Source organism: Ranitomeya imitator, chromosome 5 (genome assembly GCF_032444005.1).
Source record: "Ranitomeya imitator isolate aRanImi1 chromosome 5, aRanImi1.pri, whole genome shotgun sequence".
Taxonomy (NCBI): Eukaryota; Metazoa; Chordata; class Amphibia; order Anura; family Dendrobatidae; genus Ranitomeya; species Ranitomeya imitator.
The window spans coordinates 322,869,033-322,889,790 of record NC_091286.1 but is presented as its reverse complement, the minus strand read 5'-3'; the positions used below and the strand labels follow the sequence as shown (position 1 = coordinate 322,889,790).

The 20,758-nt window shown below is 42.7% G+C and overlaps 1 protein-coding gene across 2 annotated transcripts in view; it reads left to right on the top strand.

The window, feature by feature from the left end:
• Positions 1 to 20,758, top strand: part of MANEA (mannosidase endo-alpha) — a 40,105-nt gene that overhangs the window by 2,576 nt on the left and 16,771 nt on the right. The window contains exons 2-4 of one of the 2 annotated variants that reach the window (XM_069726347.1): positions 12,206 to 12,748; positions 19,894 to 20,003; positions 20,362 to 20,438. In XM_069726347.1, the coding sequence (XP_069582448.1) occupies positions 12,232 to 12,748; positions 19,894 to 20,003; positions 20,362 to 20,438 (704 nt within the window). In that variant the 5' untranslated portion in view covers positions 12,206 to 12,231. The remainder of the gene's footprint in view (positions 1 to 12,205; positions 12,749 to 19,893; positions 20,004 to 20,361; positions 20,439 to 20,758) is intronic. The other variant, XM_069726348.1, reaches the window with a different exon arrangement.

Below are 20,758 nucleotides of genomic sequence, written 5' to 3'. Positions count from 1 at the left end.
CGGCCCTTTTCCGTTTTTGCGTCTTCGTTTTTCGCTCCCCTCCTTCCCAGAGCCATAACTTTTTTTATTTTTCCGTCAATATGGCCATGTGAGGGCTTATTTTTTGCGGGACGAGTTGTTCTTTTAAACGACACCATTGGTTTTATCATATTTTGTACTAGAAAACAGGAAAAAAAATCCAAGTGTGGTGAAATTGCAAAAAAAAGTGCAATCCCACACTTGTTTTTTGTTTGTGTTTTTTTCCAAGGTTCAATAAATGCTAAAACTGACCTGCCATTATGACTCTCCAGGTCATGACGAGTTCATAGACAACAAACATGTCTAGGCTATTTTTTAAAGTGGTGAAAAAAAAATTCAAAGCTTTGCTAAAAAAAATTGCGCCATTTTCCGATACCCATAGTGTCTCCATTTTTCGTGATCTGGGGTCGGGTGAGGGCTTATTTTTTGTGTGCTGAGCTGACGTTTTTAATGATACCACTTTTGTGCAGATACGTTCTTTTGATCGCCCGTTATTGCATTTTAATGCAATGTCACGACGACCGAAAAAACGTAATTCTGGCATTTCTAATTTTTCTCGCTACGCTGTTTAGCGATCAGGTTAGTGCTTTTTTTTATTGATCGGGCGATTCTGAACGTGGCAATACCAAATATGTGTAGGTTTGTTTTTTTATTGTTTAATTTTGCATGGGGCAAAGGGGGTTGATTTAAACTTTTGTATTTTATTTTTTTTATATTTTGAAAAACTTTAACTTTTGCCATGCTTCAATAGCCTCCATGGGAGGCTAGAAGCTGGCACCACTCGATCGGCTCAGGTACATAGCAGCGATTATCAGATTGCTGCTATGTAGCTGATTTGCAGGCTTGCTATGAGCGCCGTCCACAGGGTGGCGCTCACAGCAGGCCTGCATCAGTAACCATAGAGGTCTCAAGGACCTATGGCTACCATCCTGACGCATCGCTGACCCTCGATCATGTCACGGGGGTTGGTGATGCGCTCATTTCCGTCCAGAAGCGCCAGTTAAATGCCGCTGTCAGCGTTTGACAGCAGCATTTAACAGGTTAATAGCGGCAGGTGGATTGCGATTCCACCTGCCGCTATTGCGCGGACATGTCAGCTATACATAACAGCTGACATGTCGCAACTTTGATGTGGGCTCGGCGCCGGAGCCCACATCAAAGAGGGAGACACGACATGCGCCGTACTAGTACCGGACATGTCGTGAAGGGGTTAAGGCACAAAGGAAATAAACCACACTCAGCTCAATATTGTCTGTCAGGGGTCTGGGAGAAACAGCTCAGTAAAGTAGCATGGTAATCACCTGAGATAATGAACACTTGGAGACAGCCAGCGCCTCCCAGTCTCTGATCGGATAGTCGAGCTGTCAATTAACACACTGACAGCTCATCACACCCCTTACCAGATTGGATGGCTGAGCTGTCAATATCTATCCCAGACACACTGAGGGGTGGAACTGTGACAATTTTCTAACTTTATGGATCCATGCATTTATATTTTAACCCCTTCATCCCAAAGCCTGTTTTCACCTAAGTGACAGGGCCAATTTTTACAATTCTGACCACTGTCACTTTATGAGGTCATAATTCTGAAACGCTTCAACGGATCTTGGTGATTCTGACATTGTTTTCTCGTGACATATTGTACTTCATGAAAGTGGTAAAACTTCTTCAATATGACTTGCATTTATTTGTGAAAAAAACAAAAATTTGTCAGAAATTATGAAATATTAGCAATTTTCAAAATTTTAGTTTTTATGCCCTTAAATTAGAGAGTTATATCACACAATATAGTTAATAAACAACATTTCCCACATGTCTGCTGTACATCAGCACAATTTTGGAAACATAATTTTTTTTTGTTAGGGAGTTATAAGGGTTAAAAGTTGACCAGCGATTTCTCATTTTTGCAACAAAATTTGCAAAACCATTTTTTTTATGGACCACCTCACACTTGAAGTGACTTGAGGGGTCTATATGACAGAAAATGCCCAAAAGTGACACCATTCTAAAAACTGCACCCCTCAAGGTACTCAAAACCACATTCAAAAAGTTTATTAACCCTTCAGGTGCTTCACAGGAATTTTTTGAATGTTTCTTTGTTTCTTTGTTTCTTTGTATTATGCTGCTTGCAAGTACTTTCCGTTTCAGGAAAGCATCCACTATGTATTTCCTTTAAGTAGAGGGCTTTTCGGTCTCTTTCGTCCCGCTACATTTAGCCCAACTTGGGTCTCTCCCTAAGGTGGCTAGCATATATGTATCGCTTGCTCACCGAGCCCCACTCCATACAGCCAACCAATTCCAGCCCTGTGCTGATGAGGGCCTAAAGCCCGAAACACGTGTCCACAGGTAGGAATTGGTTGGCTGTGTAAATTTAGAAACTAATCCGCAGCATTGCACGCTTGGCGGTTCCAAGCGCTGTGGATTAGACAGGGGTGGAAAGAGATGATTTGCATAGCTCCGCCTACTGCAAAGGATTCTGGGTAAACCTGCTATTCTTTGTATTATGCTGCTTGCAAGTACTTTCCGTTTCAGGAAAGCATCCACTATGTATTTCCTTTAAGTAGAGGGCTTTTCGGTCTCTTTCGTCCCGCTACATTTAGCCCAACTTGGGTCTCTCCCTAAGGTGGCTAGCATATATGTATCGCTTGCTCACCGAGCCCCACTCCATACAGCCAACCAATTCCAGCCCTGTGCTGATGAGGGCCTTAAGCCCGAAACATGTGTCCACAGGTAGGAATTGGTTGGCTGTGTAAATTTAGAAACTAATCCGCAGCATTGCACGCTTGGCGGTTCCAAGCGCTGTGGATTAGACGGGTGGAAAGAGATGATTTGCATAGCTCCGCCTACTGCAAAGGATTCTGGGTAAACCTGCTATTCTTTGTATTATGCTGCTTGCAAGTACTTTCCGTTTCAGGAAAGCATCCACTATGTATTTCCTTTAAGTAGAGGGCTTTTCGGTCTCTTTCGTCCCGCTACATTTAGCCCAACTTGGGTCTCTCCCTAAGGTGGCTAGCATATATGTATCGCTTGCTCACCGAGCCCCACTCCATACAGCCAACCAATTCCAGCCCTGTGCTGATGAGGGCCTAAAGCCCGAAACACGTGTCCACAGGTAGGAATTGGTTGGCTGTGTAAATTTAGAAACTAATCCGCAGCATTGCAAGCTTGGCGGTTCCAAGCGCTGTGGATTAGACAGGGGTGGAAAGAGATGATTTGCATAGCTCCGCCTACTGCAAAGGATTCTGGGTAAACCTGCTATTCTTTGTATTATGCTGCTTGCAAGTACTTTCCGTTTCAGGAAAGCATCCACTATGTATTTCCTTTAAGTAGAGGGCTTTTCGGTCTCTTTCGTCCCGCTACATTTAGCCCAACTTGGGTCTCTCCCTAAGGTGGCTAGCATATATGTATCGCTTGCTCACCGAGCCCCACTCCATACAGCCAACCAATTCTAGCCCTGTGCTGATGAGGGCCTAAAGCCCGAAACACGTGTCCACAGGTAGGAATTGGTTGGCTGTGTAAATTTAGAAACTAATCCGCAGCATTGCACGCTTGGCGGTTCCAAGCGCTGTGGATTAGACAGGGGTGGAAAGAGATGATTTGCATAGCTCCGCCTACTGCAAAGGATTCTGGGTAAACCTGCTATTCTTTGTATTATGCTGCTTGCAAGTACTTTCCGTTTCAGGAAAGCATCCACTATGTATTTCCTTTAAGTAGAGGGCTTTTCGGTCTCTTTCGTCCCGTTACATTTAGCCCAACTTGGGTCTCTCCCTAAGGTGGCTAGCATATATGTATCGCTTGCTCACCGAGCCCCACTCCATACAGCCAACCAATTCCAGCCCTGTGCTGATGAGGGCCTAAAGCCCGAAACACGTGTCCACAGGTAGGAATTGGTTGGCTGTGTAAATTTAGAAACTAATCCGCAGCATTGCACGCTTGGCGGTTCCAAGCGCTGTGGATTAGACAGGGGTGGAAAGAGATGATTTGCATAGCTCCGCCTACTGCAAAGGATTCTGGGTAAACCTGCTATTCTTTGTATTATGCTGCTTGCAAGTACTTTCCGTTTCAGGAAAGCATCCACTATGTATTTCCTTTAAGTAGAGGGCTTTTCGGTCTCTTTCGTCCCGCTACATTTAGCCCAACTTGGGTCTCTCCCTAAGGTGGCTAGCATATATGTATCGCTTGCTCACCGAGCCCCACTCCATACAGCCAACCAATTCCAGCCCTGTGCTGATGAGGGCCTAAAGCCCGAAACACGTGTCCACAGGTAGGAATTGGTTGGCTGTGTAAATTTAGAAACTAATCCGCAGCATTGCACGCTTGGCGGTTCCAAGCGCTGTGGATTAGACAGGGGTGGAAAGAGATGATTTGCATAGCTCCGCCTACTGCAAAGGATTCTGGGTAAACCTGCTATTCTTTGTATTATGCTGCTTGCAAGTACTTTCCGTTTCAGGAAAGCATCCACTATGTATTTCCTTTAAGTAGAGGGCTTTTCGGTCTCTTTCGTCCCGCTACATTTAGCCCAACTTGGGTCTCTCCCTAAGGTGGGTAGCATATAAAAAAAATTTAACATTTAACTTTTTTTTTCACAAAATTTTTACTTCAGGTCCAATTTGTTTCATTTTACCAAGGGTAACAGGAGAAATTGGACCACAAAAGTCGTTGTACAATTCGTCCTGAGTACGCCGATACCCCATATGTGGGGGTAAACCACTGTTTGGGCACATGGCAGAGCTCGGAAGGGAAGGAGCGCCATTTGACTTTCCAATGCAAGATTTGCTGGAATTGAGATCGGAGCCCATGTCACGATTGGAGAGCCTCTGACGTGCCTAAACAGTGGAAACCCCCACAAGTGACACCATTTTGGAAAGTAGACCCTCTAAGGAACTAATCTAGATGTGTGGTGAGCACTTTAAACCTCTACGTGCTTCACAGAAGTTTATAATGTAGAGCCGTAAAAAAAAATTCTTATTAATTTTCACAAAAAATGATCTTTTTGCCCCCAATTTTTTTTCCCCAAGGGTAACAGGATAAATTGGACCCCAAAAGTTGTTGTGCAATTTGTCCTGAGTACGCCGATACTTCATATATGGGGATAAACCACTGTTTGAGCGCATGGCAGAGCTCGGAAGGGAAGGAGCGCCATTTGACTTTTCAATGCAAAATTGGCTGGAATTGAGATCGGAACCCATGTCGCATTTGGAGAGCCCCTGATGTGCCTTAACAGTGGAAACCCCCCACAAGTGACCCCATTTTGGAAAGAAGACCCCCTAAGAAACTTATCTAGATGTGTGGTGAGCACTTTTAACCCCCAATTGTTTCACTAAAGTTTAGAATGTAGCGGTGTGAAAATTAAAAAATCATTTTTTCTTTCCACAAAATGTTTTAGCCCGCAATTTGTTTTTTTCGTTAAGGGTAACAGGAGAAATTGGACCACAAAAGTTATTGTCCAATTTGTCCTGAGAATGCTGATACCCCATATGTTGGGGGGAACCACTGTTTGGGTGCACGGCAGAGCTCGGAAGGGAAGGAGCGCCGTTTGAAATGCAGACTTAGATGGATTGGTCTGCAGGCGTCATGTTGATTTGCAGAGCCCCTGATGTACCTAAACAGTAGTAACCCCCCACAAGTGACCCCATATTGGAAACTAGACCCCCCAAGGAACTTATCTAGATGTGTTGTGAGAGCTTTGAACCAACAAGTGTTTCACTACAGTTTATAACGCAGAGCCGTGAAAATAAAAAATATTTTTTTTCCAAGAAAATGATATTTTAGCCCCCACGTTTTTATTTTCCCAAGGGTAACAGGACAAATTAGACCCCAAAAGTTGTTGTCAAACTTGTCCTGAGAACGCTGATACCCCATATGTGGGGGGAACCACTGTTTGGGTGCACGGCAGAGCTCGGAAGGGAAGGAGCGCCGTTTGAAATGCAGACTTAGATGGATTGGTCTGCAGGCGTCATGTTGCATTTGCAGAGCCCCTGATGTACCTAAACAGTAGAAACCCCCCACAAGTGACCCCATATTGGAAACTAGACCCCCCAAGGAACTTATCTAGATGTGTTGTGAGAACTTTGAACCAACAAGTGTTTCACTACAGTTTATAACGCAGAGCCGTGAAAATAAAAAATATATTTTTTTTACACGAAAATGATATTTTAGCCCCCAGGTTTTTTTTTTCCCAAGGGTAACAGGAGAAATTGGATCCAAAAGTTGTTGTCCAATTTGTCCTGAGTACGCTGATACCCCATATGTTGGGGTAAACTCCTGTTTGGACACACGGGAGAGCTCGGAAGGGAAGGAGCACTGTTTTACTTTTTCAACGCAGAATTGGCTGGAATTGAGATCGGACGCCATGTCGCGTTTGGAGAGCCCCTGATGTGCCGAAACAGTGGAAACCCCCCAATTCTAACTGAAACCCTAATCCAAACACACCCCTAACCCTAATCCCAATGGTTACCCTAGCCCCAACCCCAACCCCAACCCTAACCCTAACCCTAGTCCTAACCCTAATGGGAAAATGGAAATAAATACATTTTTTTTACATTTTATTATTTTTCCCTAACTAAGGGGGTGATGAAGGGGGGTTTGATTTACTTTTATAGCGTTTTTTTGGCGGATTTTTAGGGTTGGCAGCTGTCACACACTAAAAGACGCTTTTTATTGCAAAAAATAGTTTTTGCATCACCACATTTTGAGAGCTATAATTTATCCATATTTTGGCCCACAGAGTCATGTGAGATCTTGTTTTTTGCGGGACGAGTTGACGTTTTTATTGGTAACATTTTCGGGCAGATGACATTTTTTGATCGCTTTTTATTCCGATTTTTATGAGGCGGAATGAAGAAAAAACCAGCAATTCCTGAAATTCATTTAGGGGGGGCGTTTATACCATTCCACGTGTGGTAAAATTGATAAAGAAGCTTTATTCTTCAGGTCAGTACGATTACAGCGATACCTCATTTATATCATTTTTTTATGTTTTGGCGTTTTTACACAATAAAAACTATTTTATATAAAAAAAATAATTGTTTTTGCATCTGAGAGCTATAACTTTTTTATTTTTCTGCTGATGACGCTGTATGGCGGCTTTTTTTTTTTTTTATACATTCTATTTTTTTTTTTTTTTTTACTTTCTACCATTGTCCCAGGATGGGACATCACTGTATTAGATCAGATCGTTGATCTGACACTGTGCATAGCACTCTGTCAGATCAACGATCTGACAGACAAGCATAGGTGGCTTTCCGGCGCCTGCTTTCAGCAACTCTCAGCAGGCGCCGGCTAGCCAGGTCATTTCATGACCCGGAAGGAGTCCGGCGGCCATCTTGGATCCGGGGACTCCTTCCGGGTCACCGGAGCAACGCGATCTCATCGCGTTTCTCCGGTGGGAGAGCGCAGGGAGCCCCTGTCCCTGTGCGATCCCCCTCTATGCCGCTGTCACTACTGACAGCGGCATCAGAGGGGTTAAATGCCCGCGATCGGCGCTACCGCCGATCGTGAGCATTGCTGCGGGGTGTCAGCTGTCATATACAGCTGACACCCGCACCCGATCACCGCGGCGCTCAGCGCGAGACCGCGGTGATCGGTGCGCCGTACCAGTACTGCTGCTGGCACAAATGCAGTGCCGGCAGCGCAGTACTAGTACGGCGCATGTCGCGAAGGGGTTAATAATGTCACTGAATACATTTTGGAATTTTAACCCCTTTACACCCAAGGGTGGTTTGCATGTTAATGACCGGGCCAATTTTTACAATTCTGACCACTGTCTCTTTATGAGGTTATAACTCTGGAATGCTTCAACGGATCCCGGTGATTGTGACATTGTTTTCTCGTGACATATTGGGCTTCATGATAGTGGTAAAATTTCAATGATATTACCTGCGTTTATTTGTGAAAAAAACGGAAATTTGGCGAAAATTTTGAAAATTTCGCAATTTTCCAACTTTGAATTTTTATGCAATTAAATCACCGAGATATGTCACACAAAATACTTAATAAGTAACATTTCCCACATGTCTACTTTACATCAGCACAATTTTGGAACCCAAATTTTTTTTGTTAGGGAGTTATAAGGGTTAAAATTTGACCAGCAATTTCTCATTTTTACAACACAATTTTTTTAGAGACCACATCTCATTTGAAGTCATTTTGAGGGGTCTATATGATAGAAAATAACCAAGTGTGACACCATTCTAATAACTGCACCCCTCAAGGTGCTCAAAACCACATTCAAGAAATTTATTAACCCTTCAAGTGTTTCACAGGAATTTTTGGAATGTTTAAATAAAAATGAACATTTAGCTTTTTTGCACAAAAATTTACTTCAGCTCTAATTTGTTTTATTTTATCAAGGCTATCAGGAGAAAATGGACCACAAAAGTTGTTGTACAATTTGTCCTGAGTATTCTGATACCCCATATGTGGGGGGAACCACCGTTTGGGTGCATGGGAGAGCTCGGAATGTGAGGAGCGCCATTTGGAATGCAGACTTAGATGGAATGGTCTGCAGGCGTCACATTGCGTTTGCAGAGCCCCTAATGTACCTAAACGGTAGAGACACCCCACAAGTGACCCCATATTGGAAACTAGACCCCCCCAAGGAACTTATATAGATGTGTTGTGAAAACTTTGAACCCCCAAGTGTTTCACTACAGTTTATAACGCAGAGCTGTGAAAATAAAAATTATTTTTTCCCACAAAAATTATTTTTTAGCCCCCAGTTTTGTATTTTCCCAAGGATAACAGGAGAAATTGGACCCCAAAAGTTGCTGTCCAATGTGTCCTGAGTACGCTGATACCCCATATGTTGGGGTAAACCCCTGTTTGGGCGCACCGGAGAGCTCAGAAGGGAAGGAGCACTGTTTTACTTTTTCAACGCAGAATTGGCTGGAATTGAGATCGGACGCCATGTCGCGTTTGGAGAGCCCCTGATGTGCCTAAACAGTGGAAACCCCCAATTATAACTGAAACCCTAATCCAATCACACCCCTAACCCTAATCCGAACGGTAACCTTAACCACACCTCCAACCCAGACACACCCCTAACCCTAATCCCAACCCTATTCCCAACCGTAAATGTAATCCAAGCCCTAACCGTAACTTTAGCCCCAACCCTAACTGTAGCCTTAACCCTAGCCCCAGCCCTAGCCCCAACCCTAGCCCTAACCCTAACCCTAGCCCTAACCCTAATGGGAAAATGGAAATAAATACATTTTTTTAATTTTTTTCCCTAACTAAGGGGGTGATGAAGGGGGGTTTGATTTACTTTTATAGCGGGTTTTTTAGCGGATTTTTATGATTGGCAGCCGTCACACACTGAAAGACGCTTCTTATTGCAAAAAATATTTTTTGCGTTACCACATTTAGAGAGCTATAATTTTTCCATATTTGGGTCCACTGAGTCATTTGAGGTCTTGTTTTTTGCGGGACGAGTTGACGTTTTTATTGGTAACATTTTTGGGCACGTGACATTTTTTGATCGCTTTTTATTCCAATTTTTGTGAGGCAGAATGACCAAAAACCAGCTATTCATGAATTTCTTTTGGGGGAGGCGTTTATACCGTTCCGCGTTTGGTAAAATTGATAAAGCAGTTTTATTCTTCGAGCAGTACGATTACAGTGATACCTCATTTATATCATTTTTTTATGTTTTAATTAATGTAAGTGGTGCACCCCTGCACAACACATGGAGATGGGGTGCAAAACCCTGGTCAGTAAATAGAATGCTATAAACACCAAAGACTCGACCAATAATGGTATGCACACTCATAAAATATGTGAAAATATCAAAAAATGTTTAATTACACCTCAAAGAACATGACAAACATATAAAACCATTTAAAAAGGTCTGAATACAGAACCATAAGTCACCACCCCTAAGCACAAATTTCATGAAAAAGCAACACTGCATGGATAAAGTGCTATATATATATACCAGATGTATCCTGTCTAAACATGTAACGGTCCAATATGACATACATGAATATATAAAGGCCGAAACAAATGCATACGTAAACCTGTAGTCGTACACTGACAGATAATCTAGCAATAAAATTACTGCAATTCAGTGTTTGGTATATAACAATGTAAAGTGTTATATCAGCATGCTTTTTCACCAAGATGATGGCAGTACCAAGATAGGTATATAAATGCGGGCTACAAGCATGTGCCAAAAAGCCTTGAATAGGCATACACTGGTGCTCCCCTGCAATCAAATAATAACCCAATGGGTGCCAAGATGTAAGAAAAAATGGGTGGAGAAAAGAGGAAAAAATGTTCCAAAGGAACGGCATGAACACTGAACAATGGTATACCATGAGCACAGATACCTAATGGAGACAGGCTTAAGGGGTGAGGCGCTTTTATACGATAACAACTATTTTATAGAAAAAATAATTATTTTTGCATCGCTTTATTCTGAGGACCATAACTTTTTTATTTTTTCGCTGATGATGCTGTATGGCGGCTCGTTTTTTGCTGGGCAAGATGTTTTCAGCGGTTCCATGGTTATTTATATCTGGGGGGGGGGGAAATCATGTTATAGTGTAAGATTGCTGATCTGACACTTTGCTGTGCACTGTGTCAGATCAGCGATCTGACGTGCACTTTTCCTATGCTTCCCGGAGCCTGCAGCGGCCATCTTGCATCTGGGCCTGCAAGGAGGAGGAGGTAAGAGACCCTCGCAGCAACGCGATCACATCGCGTTGCTGTGGGGGTCTCAGGGAAGCCCGCAGGGAGCCCCCTCCCTGCGCGATGCTTCCCTATACCGCCGGCACACTGCGATCATGTTTGATCGCAGTGTTCCGGGGGTTAATGTGCCGGGGGTGGTCCGTGACAGCTCCTGGCACATAGTGCCGGATGTCAGCTGCGACCCGTCGAGGGTCAGATAGGCCTAGGTCACCTCGATGGGATAGTACGTCTAAGGTCAGAAAGGGGTTAATCCATGTCAACTGGCTGCAAGTGTGATTTAGTTATTGCCAACACCTGTTAGGTGCCACAGGTAAGTTATAGGTGCTGTTAATTACACAAATTAGAGAAGCATCACATGATTTTTCAAACAGTGCCAATACTTTTGTCCACCCCCTTTTTTATGTTTGGTGTGGAATTATATCCAATTTGGCTTTAGGACAATTTTTTTTGTGTTTTTTTTCATTTAAGACAAATTAAATGAAGATAATACCAAAGAATTTTTGTTTGCAATCATTTTCAGGAAGAAAATGAGTATTATCCGACAGAATTGCAGGGGTGCCAATACTTTTGGCCATGACTGTATACCAGTACCTGCAACAATACTGATTGTATTTCAGTACGGCTTTACCCCCCAGATTCCATTGAAATGGACACCGTTCCTCTCCTTATTTCCTCTCCTTATTTCCCTTACCTCAACCTTTCCCCTTTGATAATATGAAGTGACTTGTCACATATGACATTGGTCATCTATTTTTATTACCTAAGGGCCTTAATGTGATTTACTATTCTGCATTCCTCTCCCTAATGACCCATCATGATTTGATTTTCATGTTTTTGGATGTATATCCTTTTGTTATTTTTGTATTTTCTTTTTATCATAGTACACTGAGGAAGGTCTTTTGTTTTGTATTATTGTGGACTGCATTAAAATGATCTTCAAAGCATCCATTTGAGTGCCAGGTTTATTTTACTATGATACAAGCTGGCTGGATCAGACAAATAATCATCACACTGATGACGTCTGATTGCTATTATTTCAAGGACCTATAGACTTGCATTAGCGAGATTGATCTGAGACGCATATCAAAGTCAGAAAAGTCACTGACCCGTAAAGAGCCCGATAGACTATAATTGTTACAAGTTCTATCTGTGAAAAATATGTACGGAATTAGTATGAAAATGACTTGCGTCAGAATGAGCCCTTACACTTTAAAGGAACAACAATCATCTCCTATCTCAGTAATGTGAAAATATGTGTGTACTGAAGATAGATTTTTACCTGTTAATTAAGAGTGGAAGATCAATGCAAGAGGATAAAGAATAAGATTTATCTTTTAAGATATTACGGAGTGGCTCTTTTCCCTACATGCCATTAATTTATTAAACAAAAATTAAAACAGTTACTTTTTAAATATTTGTGAAGAATTGTTGTTAGGTTATGATCACCCTAGACTATTGTTAAACATGGAATGTAAATCTTATTTGGTGTCTATTACAGCAGAGAATTAATGGAGCGGTGTCATCATGACAAGATTTCGTAGAAGAACATGCATCACCTTAGCAGTTTTTATTTTTATCGTGTGTTCTATTATGATGGGCTTGAAGTCGCTGAGGCCTGAAACAGCTGTTTTTGGAAATCCTTTTGGACTCGGCCTTTTACCAGAACTTCAGAAAGTCACAGTTTTCGAAAAAAATTCAGCCACTAAAATGAATAACCTAAAACACACCAAAGAGCATGATGATAGAATCCTTTCACCAAAACCTGATGACCTGATCATGGAGTTACCAGCTCCTAATTATGATATTCATGTTTTTTATTACACATGGTATGGAAATCCTCAATATGATGGAAAATATATTCACTGGAACCATGACCAGCTGAAACACTGGGATGCCAAGATCGCTAATAATTATCCAACTGGAAAACACAAGCCTCCTGAGGACATTGGATCTAATTTCTATCCAGAAATTGGCTTGTACAGTTCCAGGGACCCTTCTGTTCTTGAAGCCCACATGCAGCAACTCCGATCAGCTGCTATAGGTGAACTTTATCATTTCTGGTATACTGTATAATGTTAATGTTCTTGCATTGTCGAGGTTTTTTTGTTAGTCCAACATTTTAATGAAGAGTTTGAGAACTTGTAACATAAAATCAATAGGTAGCTGAATTTTTTTTTGTGATGTTTTTAGTTTCTCAGCCTGAATATAGTCAGTGAATGTGATATGTAAGCATTTGTGAACCCCTTTTTTGTACCATTTACAAGCTGGTATACTGCAAGTTTATTTTGCTTGATGCATGCCTGAAGTTGTACAGAATATCTTCTTTCATACAAAACTTTGCAATATACCATATATTTTTGAGTATAAGCCGAGGCACCTAATTTTACGACAAAAAACTGGGAAAACTTATTCACTCGAGTATAAGCCAGGTATGCATTGTCCCCTCATCCCTATCCTGGTATGCATGGTTCCTTATCCACATCCTTGTATGCATGGCTTCCCTTCCCCATCCTTGTATGCATGGCTTCCCTTCCCAATCCTTGTATGCATGGCTCCTCATCCCCATCCTTGTATGCATGGCTCCTCATCCCCATCCCTGTATGCATGGCTCCTTATCCCCATCCTTGTATGCAGTGCTCCTCATCCCCATCCCTGTATGCATGGCTCCTTATCCCCATCCTTGTATGCATGGCTCCTCATCCCCATCCTTGTATGCATGGCTCCTCATCCCCATCCTTGTATACATGGCTCCTCATCCCCCTCCTTGTATGCCTGGCTCCTCATCCCCATCCTGGTATGCATGGTCCCCTCATCTCCATACTGATCTGCATGGCTCCTCATCCCTAACCTGGCATTCAGGGCATCCTCATCCCTTTCCTGGTCTGCAAGACTGCTAATACTTATCCTTGTATGCATGGCCTCCTCATCCCTATCCTGGTCTGTATGGCTGCTCATCCCTATCCTGGTCTTCATGGCTGCTCATCCTTATTTTGGTCTGAATGGCTCCTCATCCCTATCCTTGTATGCATGGCTCCTCATCCCTATCCTTGTAGGCATGGTTCCCCTCATCCCCATCCTGGTATGCATTGCCCCCTCATCCTGATCCTGGTATGCCTGGCCCCCTCATCTCTATCCTTTTATGCATGGCCCCGTGATCCCTATCCTTGTATGCATGGCCACATCACCCCTATCCTGGTATGCATGGCCCCCCTCATCTCTATCCTCGTATGCATGGCTCTTCATCCCCATCCTGGTATGCATGGCTTCTTATCCCTATCCTTGTATGCATGGCCCCCATCAAAAAAAATGTTAAAATAAACCATCCTTCTTACCTTCCTGAGCTCCATCGCAGCATCTTGTTCCGGTGCAAGCAGCTGATTTATGCTTGTAAGCAGTGCATGGCAGGGATGTCATGCATTGCTCACAAGCAGATGACAGCTGCCGGAATACTCACTGATCTCCACACCGGGACTATGTGCGTGGAGGGCAGTGAGTATTCATTGCTATTAAGTAGCGAGCAGTGTCAGCCGCTGTGCTGTCACTTGTGCCCGCTACTTAAGAGAAATTAATATTCACTTTTCTCCACTCCCATGGGAGTGGAGAGAAGTGAATATTCATTTCTCTTAAGTAGCTGGCACGCGTCATCACTGCAGGAATCTGGTGGCTGCGACTATTGTGCCCGCTGTTACAGAGAAGTGAATATTCTCTGCCAGTGCAGTGAATATTCATTTCTCTACAGCAGCGGACAAAGGCTTTAGCTGCAGCAGTTGGCTCCTACTTCCTATGACCCGCTGCTCCGTGCTCTGCTGCTGCCGCCTCCCCTCCATCTTCTGGACACCTAACTCGAGAGTATAAGCCAAGGGGAGCGTTTTCAGCACGAAAAATGTGTTGAGAAGCTCGGATTGTACTCTAGTGTATACGGTAATTATTTTTCCCCCAGCACAGGTTCATGCACTAAAGACTTTAAAGGGACACTGTCACCTGGATTTGGAGGGAACAATCTTCAGCCATGGAGGCGGGGTTTGGGGGTTTTTGATTCACCCTTTCCTTACCCACTGGCTGCATGCTGGCTGCAATATTGGATTGAAGTTCATTCTCTGTCCTCCATAGTACACGCCTGCACAAGGCAAGATTGCCTTGTGCAGGCATGTACTATGGAGGACAGAGAATGAACTTCAATCCAATATTGCAGCCAGCATGCAGCCAGCGGGTAACGAAAGGGTGAATCAAAAACCCCAAAACCCCGCCTCCAGTGTCCCTTTAACTTGTAAGGTACAGGATACTGTCTAGTTAAAGGGAGCCTGTCAGCAGTTTGACCCTGTATAGAACTCATGACTGTGCTAGATATGAGACCTGTATCTATAGGATAGTTTTAATTTGGCTTGTGCTATTACTGCAGGTCTTTTCTTGATGATCACTACTGCTTAACTGCTCATCGATTTCTGCAGTAAGTGATTACTAACCCCTTGAGTGACCATAGTGGTGGGCTCATGGTTGGTTGCTACAGCCATCATTTAAGAGTAAAGGGATAGTCAATGGCTCTTAAAAGGTTTTTCACCACTTATTTTGTAAGAAATCTCTACTTCCCTTCCATCTGGCTTCCTGCTTACTGTTGGAGCAGCGTGCTCCTGCATGATTGATAGTTCTGGCCAGTCACATTGTGCTACTGGCCAGAACTGTGCACTTTCTGATGCTATAAGTGGAGTGCATATATGTTGAAAGCAGCTGGATACAGTGATGCTGACGGCTTCAGAGCGGCGCTTTCAAACTATGGAAAAAGAGTTCATAAGCACTGCACTCCTTGCCTAGGAGACCAGCCAATCTATCAGCGTTGGCAAGTAACCTAGGCAACAAGCAGTAAACAATAAAATTAAAAATCACTCTGTCCATAAGAATCAAGAATGTTTTTAATAACAAGTCCATTGCAAAGTTGTTTTTTCAAACACTGTCAAATGTTACCTTTTTATGAGAGTAACTGTGAGGGTCGACCAGGGCCGTAGTCGTGGCTGAGGTAAACGGCTCCAACGCGCCAACCTCTAGATGGGTGAGGCTTTCCTCTATACACTTGTTCAGAAACAGAGACACAGTCCAGCTCAAACTTTAAACAGGTACTATTATCTGTTCTCTGACCTTTCACATCAATTACAGCATACACTTCAGGTTCCACATAGTTTTCTACTTCACTCTCCCTGTCGTCCTTTAGCATGTTCCCAGGTCATCTCGTTTGGCATCACAGCGTCCTCTCTGTCTAGTTTCATCACACTCAGATACTCCCCTGTCAGTTTTGCACCAGATAAAAGGGCATCTGTCCACGTAGCAAGCTGCCACATGATTAGCAACCTGTGTTGCTCTACTGCTGTTAGCTGTCTCGCTACCATCTGCGCTGTTGTGATCTGCGCTGCTGTAATCTTTGCTGCCATCTGTGGCCCTCATGCCTTGAATGGCTGGGCTCCAGTCTTAAAATGTTACAGGGCTGACTGCCCTGTCAGGACTTCCTGGCCCAACTGACTAAAATGCCGGATGCTCCTTGGCTTAACCACAGCTAGCCCCTCCTACATTAACTATTTACACTCTGAGCATCACTATATCCCCATCTAGTGGGCTAGTCCGGGTACTACGCTTTCCATATGATAAACAATGAACACCTTCTTATGCAAAGCCGCAGTAATACATATGTACATTATGAAACATACCCAATAGCAGTAGTCAAAGGTATAACATAACATTATCCATAAATATACATTATAACATACGGTAGCGGGACGGGCAAGAACAATGCAAGGACATAATGCACCCCCTTACATTACCTTTTAAGCATTTGGAATCGGACAGGCACTGGCCGCAGCAGTGCACCAGAATAAAACTACATTTTCTCATTCCTACTGCTGCTAAAATTCTACCTAAACATCTCCTTCATAGAGCTGTCAGTAATTTTGCAAGGTCAGAACTTCTGAAAGACTTCCTTTAACATGCACCACAGACCACAGCCTGTCAATACTGTGGTTAAAAAGCAAAGTACCTTAGTGCAGCGATTTAGATAAAATGGGGGAAAAAACATTATATTTCAAAATCCAGCATAGTATCAGTCTGAATCTGACTTTGATCCATGGATCCATTGATCCATCTTCTTGTATGATGTCATTATTACTCATTGCACATTTATCATCAGCTGCTTATCGGATGACCGATTATAGAGTGTAAAATGTAAGTTTCAATGAGACATAATGTACCTGTAGGGGACAGCCAAACTGCCAGTGTTCTTTGCCCAGCACTGGCTACAATATTGAGAAATGACTGACTCACTGTTCTTGCAGTAGTTTTCCTAAACATTTCTGTACATCCCAAATGAACAGTCAAGAATTAGGATCTGAAAGCCCATAAAACTCATTTCACTTTCCATCATAAAGGGCCTGCAAGTGAATGGGTGACATTACACTCATTTCACACGCTGTATTATCCTTCTGCATTGCAGTCCTCAGTCGCTGATGCTTCCCATCATTGGAACAGTATGAGAAATTTTCAGGGCGATTGAACAGTGTAAGAACTTCCATTACAACAGTATGAAGTTGTAAAGCGCCCCTGTAAACTGCAATTGTGATGCATTGTTAAAATTAAAAGAGTTCAGTGGTCCATGAGGGATGATCTGAGAGAATACTTGGATGAAATACAAGATTTGCTGTCTGTCCATAGTGCTCCGTGTTTCAGATTTCGTTTCACTACTTTCTGATATTCACCACTATTGACGAGCACTGCCAGGGTACGTTAAAGGGAAGGTGCCATCAAAACAAATTTTTTTCCAGTGATTGAAAAAATGTAAAGAATTAATGTTTAAATTTTCTTAAAAAACATTATCATTTGTTTATAATTTAGTAAAATATGAAAAATAATTTTAAAAGGTTTGACATTTCCACTTCTAAACACTAGGGGGAGCAGCTAGTGAAATTTGACAAAAACCTAGTGTACAACTATCTCACATCACTGCACTGCAGTAATTATGGGCGGAGTCTGCTGACGTGTGTGATGTCTCCTCCCCTTCTGGGTGTTTGCTAAGGGATAAGAGAGGATGATATTCAGGAACACAGTGAGCAGCCATTTTGTTGGTGACTGCAGAGTTATACTGACAAGTAGACAGTTACAGAGGATGGCAGGCAGCAAGGATTCTGGGAGATATATAGTGGAGGGAGCAGGGTGACAGCAGCACAGAGTATTTCAGGAGAGCAGTGTGCAGGTCTATGGGGGGGACCATGTTCAGTGCGCGGAGCAGCCAGGGATTATACATAGAGCGCTGTCTTTTATACACATGGATGAACCGTCTACTCCACAGAAATCCAGGAAACATTTCTGTGGATTGATGGCCTGTTCTGATCCAGACTTTGCATGCAAAGACCCCATTCCCCTCCTCAGCTCCTGTCCTGGCGATGTGCGAAAGCCAGGCGACAGGCGCTGTCCGGGGAGACGCTGGGAAGGAAATGTAGCCATATAGTAACAATAAAAATGAGACCTCTCTCTTCAGCTGCCTCACCAGCCTTCCCCTGATGGCACCTAACTGGAGGTCATGCTGCCCCCTTTATTACCCCAGACCCGTGTGCAGCTGCTCAACCAGAACCACCCTAGAATGGGTCCCCTTACTGAAGATAATACTGCCATAGTGTTCTCACATAATACCACAATACCATCATATAGATCGCAAATAACAACGCCATAGTGTTCTCACATAATACCGCCGTATAGATCTCACATAATACCGCCATATTATTCACACATAATACTGCCATATACTTCACATAATGCCGCCATATACTTCTCACATAACGACGCCATGTAGATCTCACATACCGCCAGTGTTCTCACAATACCGCCATATAGATCACACATAATACCGCCATATACTTCACACAATACCGCCATTTACTTCTCACATAATTCCACCATATGCTTCTCACATAACGACGCCATATAGATCTCGCATAATACCGCCAGTGTTCTCACATAATACCGCCATATAGACCACACATAGTACCGCCATATAGATCACACATAACAGGGGGGAGAGGAATGCATAGGAGAGGATTAGATACACGGCCCAGCAGTCAGTATCACACATAGGAGGATTAGATACACATCTCAGCACAGTATCACACAGGAGAGGATTAGATACACATCTTAAAAATTAGAAAATTGGCTGACAGCACAACTGACACACGGATGCTCGTCCTAATTCCACTGGACCCAAGTGGAAGAGTACATACCATAAAATGAAGTGAAGGACAAGCATCCAATCCAGGTGAAAAAAGTTTTTCTTTATTGTGCCAAATGCGACGTTTCAACCCTTAGGTCTTTTTCAAGCATACAAAACAATCAAAATGGCAGCCTTAAATAGGAAAAGGGGCGATCACCCACCGATCACCTAATCAGGAACTGCCCATACAATTTACATATCAGTGTTTGGTAGTCAGATAATTTGTAATGCAAAACATACATCCTACATAACATACAGAGCTAAAAATGAATCACATTGTCATAGAAGTATCACATGCCAGATAATTCCACCCATATAATTAGCAAATAGCACAATGACATATTCAAAATGTAAACAAACCAACGCTTCCTGTTATATCAGGACCAATCGCTGAGTCCGTATTAGCAGCCATATGGGTCATCAGCCAATGTTATAGCCCGTATCAAATGTCGGCTCCCATCTTAACCAGTCAATAGAAGATCATATTATAGAGCCAATCAGGTGTACTCGCATGTATACTGCCCCATGTTCAAGAACCAATCCTGGCTTTCATTACTTACAACATGACATGAACTCACGCGAGCCCCACCATGTGATCGGATATGAGCTGACACATCCATAGCACGGAGCACAAGCCCACACACCATGGGGCAGTATACATGTGAGTCCACCTGATTGGCTCTATAATATGATCTGGCAGGGAGAAGAGTGCAGGAGGCATGCCTATTGAATTCAATCACATTGTCCCCAGCCTCGCTTTTAATTACGGTATATCTTTCTCTGAAGCGCTGCAGCATTTCAAAGTAAAACATGCTGCTTTTAATGCAGGAGAGGGTCCAATACATGCTGTTCTGTTGTTAATAATAATAGCAGCAATAATAGTATTTTATGCAGGCTCTTTTTGCATACAATGTAATCGATACACTGTACATGATGCTTTTTCCCAGGAGTGATATCCTTATCGTGGTATCCAGCAGAAATGAGTGATGACAATGGTATCCCAGCTGAGGATTTAGTACCAAATATTTTAGATACTGCTCATAAATACAGTCTGAAGGTAAGTGGAAAGAAATTGGAGGTTCTGTTCTTCTGTCTGTGGGGGATATGTCCCTGAAATAGCGCTATGTGAGGTTCGGTCAAGAGCCAAACAGCATACCAAATTACACCAATGAATGAATACACATTTTCGGTATTTACACCTATATTGTATTTTCTTCTTAGTACCGTAAATACTGATGTTTAGTCATTCCTTTCCAGAGTGTGTGATTGAATTTTATAGGACAGCTAATGTATGCATCGTATTGATTACTATAATTAGATGTATTTTCAGACTCGACTGGCCGTGAAGTGATAACTCTGCTTCCAGATGAGATTTTTTTTCTCTTCTTTTACGGTTACTTGTGTTTATGTTTTAGATTACATTTCACATTGAACCCTACATCAATCGAGATGACCGCAGTTTACACGACGATGTAAAATATATTGTTGACAAGTAAGTTATTTTTTTTTTTTAAGCGCCTAACATTTTTTAGTTTTTTTATATTTATTTCGCAGTCACTTTAGCACCTGTTAGATTTTTTTTTTATCTTGACACTTTTTCTTTTGAAACATTTTGTACATTTCTTGTTCAAGAATATTAGGTTATGTTCCCACGGTGAGTAACATCCGTAGCGTCCAACCTGCAGCTGCCAGATGTTACAGCATAGTGGATGGGATTTCTAGAAATCACATGCACACTATGCGTGCACCGATGCGCATGACTTACCTGCAGAGACGGACATGCAACCTGTCTTTCCAGACTGCAGCGTGTCA